Raw genomic sequence first — 10766 nt, 5'->3', positions numbered from 1 at the left:
TAACCACCATCTACTACGATCTGAAAGAAACATCATGACACAAGAAGGCATTGCCTTGAGACCACCGACAGTCTGCATTGGTGCCTTTGGGGGTTGATGTTCAAGCTGTTGATTTAGACCTGAAATAGCCACAATGAAGTGAACCCTAATACGAAATTTGCAGCTGTCACTGTCAGTTTTCATAGTAACTGAAGGCATCGGCTTAACTTTGTGTTGAACATTGGGGGTGGGGTCAAGCTCTCTGTCTAAATGAATGAATAAATCTATTCCCAGATGATTAAACATGCAGCTATTTTGCTGGTAATAACTGAAATGAGTAAAGAAAATCCTATTTATGCTAGATAATTCATAATTGTATGGGGGGGGGGGTATGTTGGTTGGGTCTGATTATTGGGGGGGGTCTAACCCCCTTGGAAATTATGCCCCTGACTGAAGGAGCACACTGAATTCCACATTCTACCTCTCACTAAATGAGAAAGGAGGCTGAGATTGTCCTTATTTGCAACAAGTGCAACACTAATGAACTCCTGACTTGAAATTTGAAAACTATACAATTTACATGGCAAACATGGGTGAGAAGAGCTGTTGTGTTTGAGTATGCCTGCTCCTGAACTGGGGCAAATATAAACCAACTGTCCAATAATGTAAGAATTCACATGCCTCTCGTCTGCAGAAGCAAGAATGTAACCATAATGGTGCATGTAATGCATGTCAATGCAAACTATTTTAAAATGGTGTAGGTGTCCATGTTTTAGGAATAAGGAAGTGATTTTCTCCAGATGTGATATGATTTACTGCCTCAGAGCCTGAGCCTTCAGAGAATCTGTGACAAACTCCATTGAACTTTGAGGGCCATTACCTTAATTGGAGAATGTATCCTTTGGAGAGTGTGGTTAACAACCAAGGATCAAAGACCAAGACCTCCCAGCTGAGGTGTTGCAGAAAGAAGAGGATGGGATTGTCAAGGGGGCCGGAGGCCTGTACAAAACTGGACCCAAGTGCGGGACGAAGTGCGGAGACAAGGAGAGAAACAAGGAGAGACAAACATAGGAACTTGGCGTGGCCTGATATATAATATAGGGCTTGGTGGGGGGAACACTAGTGGAGGAACAAAACCAAGAACCTTGCCTTAACACACAATACAGTACAGGGCAGGTGATCCTAGCACAGCGGCCGGAGGCACGTTACTTAAACGGAGACTGAAGTGGTGCTCACGGAGTGTATTAGAGGGAGAGAGAGGGGAAAGGAATTAGTGGGTGCATGGGTTGGTCCTGGAGCTATAGTTATTGCTGGAATGGAGTGGCTTACTTGGCCAGGATGAGGCTGAGGCTAAGGAGGAAGGCAGAGATCCGAGTGGATGGGTTTGTGTCCAGAGTCTAGCAGGTAAACCGAAGTGATGATGTCGTAGTATAGCAGGTAAGTTGAGCTAGGAGAAAAGACAACAAGGTAAACGTATAAGGAACTTGGATCTTGAGCTTAGCATTAGAGCCTGTTACTAACTTAGGTGAGTTGATGAACTGGTGGCGAGGTGGTAGTGAAGTTGGCCATAAATACCCTCCATTGACTGTCCAGGATTAATCGCAGGTGCACTGCCCAGGTGAGAGGATGGTAGGCCCGCCCTAAGGTGGTTACAGGAGGCAGGGATCCACACCGGCCACACCCAGCTGCTCACACGGACAATGACAGTACCCCCCCCTTCAAGGGATGCCTCCCAGCAGCTGGTTAGCCTCGACGCAACCTGTAACAATCAGAAACAAGAGAGCTGACAAGAATGAAAGACCTGGGGACCCAGGCGTGCTCTTCAGGGCCATGCCCCTCCCAATCCACCAGGTACTGTCGCAACTGACCATGCCAGCAGACGTCCAGGATCCTTCGGACTGTACAGGCCGGATGACCCTCAACAAGCTGGGTGGATAGAGGGGGGAGGGCACAACGGACTCGTGAGCACTGGCTTTACTCAGGAAAAGTGGAAGGTAGGACGGATCTTTATGGCAGCAGGAAGTTTCAGTTTGAGTGTGGATGGAGAGATGACTGTGTCTACCTCATAGGGTCCAATGAAACGGGGTACAAGCTTGCCAGTCACAGACCTGAGAGGTACGTCCCTGGTGGAAAGCCATACCTTTTCTCCAGGTGTGCACCTGGGTGCCGGTGTGCGGAGGTGGGCTGCGTAGTACCGCTGGTGGGCAACTGCTTTCTGTAACATTTCCCTCATTCTACGACAGATGTTGCAGCAGCGTCTTAAGTGGTGTTGCACGGAGGGCACAGGCGAGGTCTGCCTCATCCTCAGGAAACAGGGGTGGTTGATAGCCAAGGGATACCTCAAAAGGTGACAGACCAGTAGAGGAGGAAATGTGTGCATTGTTTGCATACTCCACCCAGGGGAGAAGGCAGCCGGGTTTGTGAGTGGCGACACAACAGAGGTTGATTCCAGTTCTTAATTTAAACGTTCAGTCTGGCCGTTGGTGGCCTTTGGTGATGTCTGGAACTTAGGTTTACACGGACCCCAAGGGCTGTGCAGAATGAATTCCATACCTGAGACACAAACTGCGGCCCCCAGTCAGAAGTGATCTCGGACAGGATTCCATGGAGCCTGAATACATGGTCTACCATGAGCTGGGCTGTCTCAGCAGCTGAGGGGAGTTTTTCCAGGGCCACGAAGTAAGCTGACTTGGAGAATCTGTCAATGATAGAGAGGATTACTGATTTCCCAGATGAGGCCAGTAAACCGGTGACAAATTCTAATGCTATGTGAGACCAGGGACGTGAGGGTAAAGTTAAGGGTTTGAGGAGGCCTGCTGTGTCGAGGTTTTGCTGTGGGCACAGGTGGAGCAGGCAGCAACATACTCCTTTACATCCTTTTCTAAGGTCCTCCACCAAAATGGCATTTTATTAGCAAGATGGTTCTACAACACCCCAGGGTGACCTGAGAACTTAGCAGTGTGGACCCATCTCAGAACCGCAGCCCGAACTGCCGAGGGGACATACCAGCGACCCAGGGGACCAGACCCCAGATCAGGCTCATCTTGCAGAGCCTGCTGGATGGTCTCGTTAATCTCCCAGGTTTCATGGCTAACAACTCCCGGTCTCCTACATTATAGTTTTGCTCCGAGAGAGAGAGAAAAGAGAGAGAGGCAAGAGAAAAAGGTGCATGCCTGTAACTTGGCTTTAGGACCTGAATATTGTGACAAAACAGCCCCAATCCCTGAATCTGAAGCATCTACCTCTATGATGAAAGGCATAGTGGAGTTTGGATGAATAGGGGCTGAGGTGAGCAGATGTTCCAGTCTTTTGAAATTGGCCTCAGCCTCTGGGTTCCAGAGAAAAGGTTGTTTGGTGGAGATGAGAGTGGTGAGGGGTGCAGATACATGGCTATATTTTCATATGAAGCGGTGATAGAAATGGGCTAATCCAAGAAAGCGCTTGAGGTGTTTACAGGACGTTGGGGTAGGCCATTCCGCCATGGCTTGGATCTTGGCGGGGTCCGTCTTCACCTGCCCTTCTGCAAGAACATAACCAAGAAAAGTCACTGAGATGGAGTGAAATTCACGCTTTTTAGCTTTAACCTAGAGTCAGTTTTTCAGCAGGCGCTGTAGTACGGCTTGGACGTGAACTTGGTGTTCCTCTCTATTCCTGGAAAAGATCATGATGTCATCCAGATAGACAAGTACAAATTAGTTTAGAAAGTCTCTTAGTACATCATTGATCAGAGCTTGGAATACTTATGGTGTATTTGTGAGTCCAAAAGGCATGACTAAATATTCAAAATGGCCCAGTGGTGTGTTAAAGGCTTTCTTCCATTCTTTCTTCTCCCGGATGCGGATTAGATGGTAAGCATTGCAGAGATCTAGTTTTGTGAAAATGGTGGAACTGATTAGTGGGAGGGGGTATTTGTTTTTTATGGTTATTTCATTGAGGCCCCTGTAATCTATGCATGGCCGAAGGGTCTTATCCTTCTTTTCAACGAAGAAAAGTGTGTGGTGCCTCTGTGTTGCTGATCACCTTGTCAGATACACATTTTCAAAGATGCACATATTGTGGTCTTCCTGTCAGGTAATTAATAATCCAGGACACGAGAGGCGTCCACCTGCGTCGTTGTCAGCTTATCACCAAGCAGGGTCAGCCTGATGGTGTTGAATGCACTGGAAGTTGAAAAACATGACTCTCACAGTGCTTGCCAGCTGGTCCAGATGGGCGTAGACACAATTGAGCAGGTAGATGATGGCATCCTGTGCTATGAGGCAGCGCTGGTAAGCAAACTGAAGAGAATCCTTATGTGGCCTCACAATAGGTCGGAGCTGGTCAAGAATGAGTCTTTCCAGGGTCTTCATGATGTGAGAAGTCAGTGCCACAGGCCTGTAATCCTGGGGCCACTGGGACGTGGTGTCTTTGGTACAGGAAAGAGGTATGACGTCTTCCACAGCACTGGGACCCTCTGCAGACTCAGACTCAGTACCCAGTCTTTGGGTGTCTTATTTCAAGATGTTCAAAATGCAGGCTGCAAAGAGACTTGACAAAGGTGGCCCAACTGAAAGCAGGATCACAGAGGGTTTCTGAGCAATGGGTGTGTGGGGTGAAAAGTGTTGCAACACAATGGTTTAGCTGAAGGAATGTGGCATAAGTCAGAAAACTGTTACCTGACTTTGTTCACTTACACACTACTTTCCAAGGCCTGTTGGTCTCCAGGGTAAAACATCTTGTCTGGAATTATAGGCAGCTTTTTCCTGCATCTCTCAGATGCCGAGGGGACTAGATAAGCTACACTTACTGTCTTGCCAAGATCAAGTTAGAAACTAGGGATTTGCATATCTAGTCAACTAGCTGACTAATTGTTGCTGTTGTTACTAGTTAGTACCAGAGTTAGTTGTTTAATCTAACTGTTAAAATTTTAATCGATGTAAAATGTTTTCATATTATATTAAACGTTGGTTTGTTTTAAGTGTTCTTCATCCTCTCTGTCTGGACTATAACGTGTAATGTTGATAATTCACAATGCGCTGTGCAGCACAGCGGTATGATTCATCATTGAAGAACGTGATTAATGGTTTAAAACACCTTTGTTATTAGTTTTTGACATCTTCCATTAAACAGTTCTCAAATGTAACTTAATATCTTAGTGTTTCTTAGTTTTAGACTACTCGGTTAGTCAACTTTTTTTCCCACAGTTAGTTGACTAAGAACATAGTTCTTATTAGAAACCTAATGTCTGGAACAAAGTATCAGTCAAGGGTACCAGTAGTAGTAGAGGTATCAGTAGAGGTAACATAAACAACCAACTCATAAATGTGAGAAGATCAGTATTACTGGGTGTCAGGCTGTTTTATCAGATTGCATGCATTGCCTACGTGATGCGTGGGACTTTGGTATTATGGCAAATCTTCAGCATGTGAACTGTCAAGAGATTTATTCTAAAAGACACTTCTTCAGCTGCGAGTCAGAGAGTGGAGACACACACGCTACAGTTTTTACTTGCAAGGGCAGTCACAGAGCACTCACATCAGAGTGGGGACCCTGTGAAGTGCGCTCTGTTACCGCTCTGGTCTTTATTTATATACAAAAGTAATACAATAGTGAATACATCTGTTCATAGACAGAGGAATGTTAGCGCGTATGTATGTGCGTATGCAGGTGTATGTGTGTGTTGTGGGATTCAGAAGGGAGTGAAGACAAGAGTGGATCAGCTCTTATTATCGCTGTGGGAAGAAACTAAGAAAGAGAACAGAACAACAGTCTAACACATCTAAAAGGTCATCATGCAGTATTCTATCATATGCAAACTTATATCATTAAAAGCTTATACTGACTACTAAGTACAATTTTCCATTGACATGAACAATGGATAACCAGTATTGCACACTTTCTTTGTCAGTCAGCATAAAATAAATTGAACCATATTTTACTTCATTTAACTAAAAATTGACCGACCGTGTTGTAGAGCAAAGGCTTTGTTTTTCACTGTCTTGACTCGAGCTGAAGGATAACCTATCCCTTAAATTTGAGCTAATAGGGAGAGTCAGTAGCACACTGCTGTAAAGAATGAGTGAGTTGGATTGGTAACACCAGATAAAACGAAAGCTACAGAGCAACAATTACAAAAAGGGAATGTAACATAGTTATCATGTATTATGTTCTTTGTGTTTAAAAAAAAGGAAACAAAAAAAAAAACATGACTATTCATCAAACTGCTAAATACTACGCCAAAGTGGCATTGTTGTAAAAATGTTTGCATTCCATTATTACTCTTTTCTTGCACGTGTTATATATTATAAGAACGATTTTTACTCTTTAAGTGTGATAAATAAAACAAACGTTCTGAAATTTTGGTGGAACTGATCTACCATGCCCTTTAACAAGTATTATCCAGAGTCCCGATTTTGTAGTTTTTTTGTATATTTGTCATACTTTATGTTTCAGATCATCAAACAGTTTTTATCCCTCAATGGTAAAAAGGTTAATGGAATATTGTCATCACCCTACTGGACACTCAGCTGTGTGAACGGGATAACTTGAGAATGAGGGAATGTAGGATTTTTAAATTGACACCATAAATGCATTTACTAAAAATCTCAGACAAGTTTGTATCTTGGTGAACGGAGATCAGGTGATCAAAGGTCAGGTTTTCTAAAATCTAGTCAACACCATAACTCGGGAAAGGTCACCTAGGATTTTCAAATTGATGCCATAGGTCTATCTCTTAAAAGAGGTCTAGTTTTCTAACAATACAGTTTTTAAATTATCTTTCATTTATCAAGCTGTCCACACCTGCCCTTGTTAAATCACGAATTAACTATTATCAATCACATTTTTGGGAAGGCTGAGTTTAGTTTATCTGATTACTGTCAGACCTGTGCAATCAAATAATCACTTAATTAGAACCTATGTGACAAAGTGAAGTAGACTAAAAGATCTCACAAAGTATGTAATATCATGCCACAATCTAAAAAAAGAAAGAGACTGGGCAAAAACAGCAGCCATGGGAGAGTTCCAATGTGAAAAAGTAACATTTTTGTCAAATTTGAGTGGCATTACATCTGGCATAAAATTAACATAGTATTTCATGAAAAGAAGATTATACAAACAGCCAAACATTGAGCTGGTAGTTTGATGGTACCTGGGACCTGGATGTCTTGATGTAATTGATGAAAACATGAGTTGTGCTCTCTGCTGTCTGGCCATCAGTTCATTTCTCGAAGATCAAGTGCTATGCAGGATGACACCAGAAGGTCCACCTCTGAATGACTCAAAAAACAAAAATAAAGCTGTTGGAGCGGCCTCCACTGTCAAGACTTAAGTCAGATTTAGATGCTTTGGCATGGCCTTAAACAGCCTGTTCGTGCTCACAAACCCTGCAGTGTGGCTGAATTAAAATAATTTTGGAAAGAAAAACAGGCCAAAATTCCTCCACAGGGGAATATTCATCACACATACATGATTGCAGTTCTCGCTGCCAACCTGTTATAAGGTTGTGCCACTTTCTTACACGAGGCCTGGTGGTTTGGATAGCTTTTTCCCCCTGTAACATGTTTACTTGGGTTATTTTTATTTTGTCGAATATTAGAATTTGTTTGATCTGAAACTTTTAAGTTGAACAAATATGCAAAAAATTAAGAAATTGGGAAGGGGCAAATACTTGTAACTGTATGTATCTGCACTACAAAAGTAGTGCCCTGGTTTCAGATGTATACATTTTCTCTCTCTCAGCTCAGTTCAGTGTGTTTTCTTATTGTATGGATGTATTCTTGTAATGTCATGATAGTGATGTATTAAGTCACTGTAAAGTGTTGCATATCCCTTCTTTTTCTTTCCCATTCCATCGTTCAAAGCAGCATTCTCACCCAGACAGAGCAGTCGGCCTCAGCTATGCCATTTTATTACTACAACAGAAAGCAGTAACCAACATATTCACAGAATGAAAAGAGCTGAAATCCAGTCCTGACTCTAAAATGCTGCAGTGTAGGGACCAGCCCACCATGAACTGTTGTCACTGCCTACTGCTCATCCAAAAGTGTGTGTGTGTGTGTGCGTGTGTGTGTGTGTGTGTGTGTTTTCCATGGCCATACATTTTTCACTAACTGAAAGAAAACACAACAATATTACCGCCTCCTCTTTTAATACTTCATTCTCCATCTTCTTGTGTGTCTCTCCCTTTCCTATATGTTGTCTGCTTTTGTTTCCTCTGGTGTGACTTTTTTCTGCGTACGTGTGTCTGTTTATATGAATGTGTGTGTGCATTTATGTATGTGCTTGATCATGCCTGTGTTATTGTGTGTACATTTGTGCATACCTCTGTATGTGCTTGTGAAAATGTGTGTCTGTATGTACATGTGTGTAACCTGTATATGGGCGTGTGCGGTGTGTGCGTGTGTGTGTGTGTTTCTTTTCTCTGGCCAGGTGAGAAGGTCATGCAGGATGATGAGTTCACTTGTGACCTTTTCCGCTTCCTGCAGCTGCTCTGTGAAGGACACAACTCAGGTGTGCATAAGTTCTCTACAGTGAATTTCACAGAAAAATGGCTAAACATTTTAAGTTGTGAAAATTTACCAGTACTCTCACAAAAACATTTTCACTGTTTATGGCTAGATCGTTAATGGGTTGAACCATGTTTTTAAAGAATAGTAGATACCTTAATGCTTAATGTGATTTTATATATGTGAATTACTACTGGTTATTATGGATGGACTTGTAGTAGAACCAACTGTGATTTCTAAGACATAGCATGGGGCAAAGTATGACATAGATTTGAACTGTGAGACATACTGTATTTATTCAGTTGAACACATTCCACGCAGAATTTTATGGTATCTTATTTCAGACTTTCAGAACTACTTGAGGACTCAAACAGGGAACAACACAACCGTTAACATCATTATCTCCACTGTTGACTACCTTCTAAGAGTTCAGGTCAGCTTCTTTTACTCACTACTGACAAACATTTCTCATACAGTTTAGACTAAAATAAAAAAGAGGGAATACTGACCACTTTCCTAAAGAACAACACCCTCACTCTGGCCTGCAAAGGCGAAATGCAGTAACGATCTATCGCATCAGCACACTTTCTGCACTCACTGCCATAGAACTGAACCACACAGCTAAAGTCACAGAAAGACGGGTAAAGCTATTGAAATACAGCAAACTGTGAATGTGTCTGCCTTTTATGTCTCCATTTCATTGAATTGGAAGGTCTTTCTTTAAGGTTCAGTGAGTTCATCTGATTTTGAGAAAGAATGTTTAGATGGTGTAAATGGTCATTACAAAATACATGTTAAACAATATTTCAGTAGCTGTTTCGATGATATGTTATGAGGGTTAATGCCAATAAATGACTTTTATAACTTGTGCTTAGATAGCAGCTCAGCTGATAACATACTACAAACAAGTTATTGACTCTTGTGAGTTCAGTGTAATTGGTAAAACTATTACATAGTTTATTTAGCTAAAAATGTTTTAATTAATATTGTTATTATGATTTCCTTTTATTTCTCTTTTGAATACTACTGCTACTACTTTGCCACAAATAAAAATCAAAATAGCCCTCTCATGTTTCTTCTTATCCTCCTGCTTCATTCTCCTCCAGGAGTCCATCAGTGATTTCTACTGGTATTATTCTGGGAAAGATGTGATTGATGAGCAGGGCCAGCGGAATTTCTCCAAGGCAATAAATGTGGCCAAGCAGGTTTTCAATACCCTCACTGAGTACATCCAGGTAAGGGCATACAATACAGTCATCAGTGTTAAAATGAACATGAAACATTACATGTATAAAGGCTAATTTCAGTGAGGGTCAAAAATTGTCATACATTTAACGTTTTTCTTGCTGGATTTAAGAAATAAGTGTTTAGAGCCTGTTTAGCGCCATCTTGTGCCAGTACAAAACATGATGTCACTTGGTTGGTTTAATGCTAATAGGCTTATCTCAGTTTCTGTTAGCTTATTAGTGACACAACTCATACCTCAGAAACATTAAAACGATAAAGCAGCCAAAGGGGATCACTCTACCTTGGTTGTAAAGCTGGAGCACCTCAAGGCTCCATACTTAGACCACTTTTATTTTCTTTACATTTTAATTACTAACCCAATGTCTGTCATAACATCAATACCCAGCTGTATGCAGATAATTCTGTTATTTTTACACAGACAAAGTCCGATATGGAAGTTTATAAAAAAAACCCACAAGAGTGATGAACTGTATTCATGAGTGGCTTACTAAGTCATGTCTATTATTTAATTAACTGCTTTTCTCAAAGCTGATTTTCTCAAAATGACCAACATCAAAATTATTCTCTAATGTTATTCTGAAAGGAGAATTTCAGATTAAACATGCATTTAAATATCTTTGTGTTATTATAGATTCAAACTAAGCACATATCTAAAATCATTCATTTTAACCTACACAATTTGGAACAAATCAGATCATCACTGCCAGAAAATGCAGCTAGGGTGCTTCTCTATTCTATGATTTGTTTCTCACATAGAAACTCTTTTGCTAATTGGCCCTTTTCCTTCCATCATTGTCTCAGACTTCAGAAGTACTTCAGAAAAATGGCCTTTTGGCTAATTCATATTTACATTCATATGTTCATCTTAATATGCACAGTCCCATTTAAACAAATACATTTTAAAAAATTAAAAAATACACGTAGTCATTCATGTCCACTTTAAATCACTACTATACAGTCATTCAATACATCATAGAATTTATAGTTTGTTTTTATTTTTGTTTTTTACTGTAGTGACAGCTGTTGCTTAATTAGAAGTAAAAATTTGGAAAA

At 41.4% G+C, this 10766-nt stretch overlaps 1 protein-coding gene across 8 annotated transcripts in view; it reads left to right on the top strand.

Moving 5' to 3' along the window:
- ryr2a (ryanodine receptor 2a (cardiac)) overlaps positions 1-10766 on the top strand; it is a 263162-nt gene that overhangs the window by 212694 nt on the left and 39702 nt on the right. For all 8 annotated transcript variants that reach the window (XM_084938488.1, XM_084938482.1, XM_084938484.1 and 5 more), the window contains 3 exons: positions 8389-8469; positions 8810-8898; positions 9572-9700. In XM_084938488.1, coding sequence (XP_084794614.1) covers positions 8389-8469; positions 8810-8898; positions 9572-9700 — 299 coding nt within the window. The remainder of the gene's footprint in view (positions 1-8388; positions 8470-8809; positions 8899-9571; positions 9701-10766) is intronic.

The sequence above is a fragment of the Perissodus microlepis genome, chromosome 8 (genome assembly GCF_051167445.1).
Source record: "Perissodus microlepis isolate ML-2025 ecotype Zambia chromosome 8, ASM5116744v1, whole genome shotgun sequence".
In the NCBI taxonomy this organism is placed as follows: domain Eukaryota; kingdom Metazoa; phylum Chordata; class Actinopteri; order Cichliformes; family Cichlidae; genus Perissodus; species Perissodus microlepis.
Note: the sequence above shows the minus strand (reverse complement) of the source record. Positions and strands in the feature narration are given on the sequence as shown.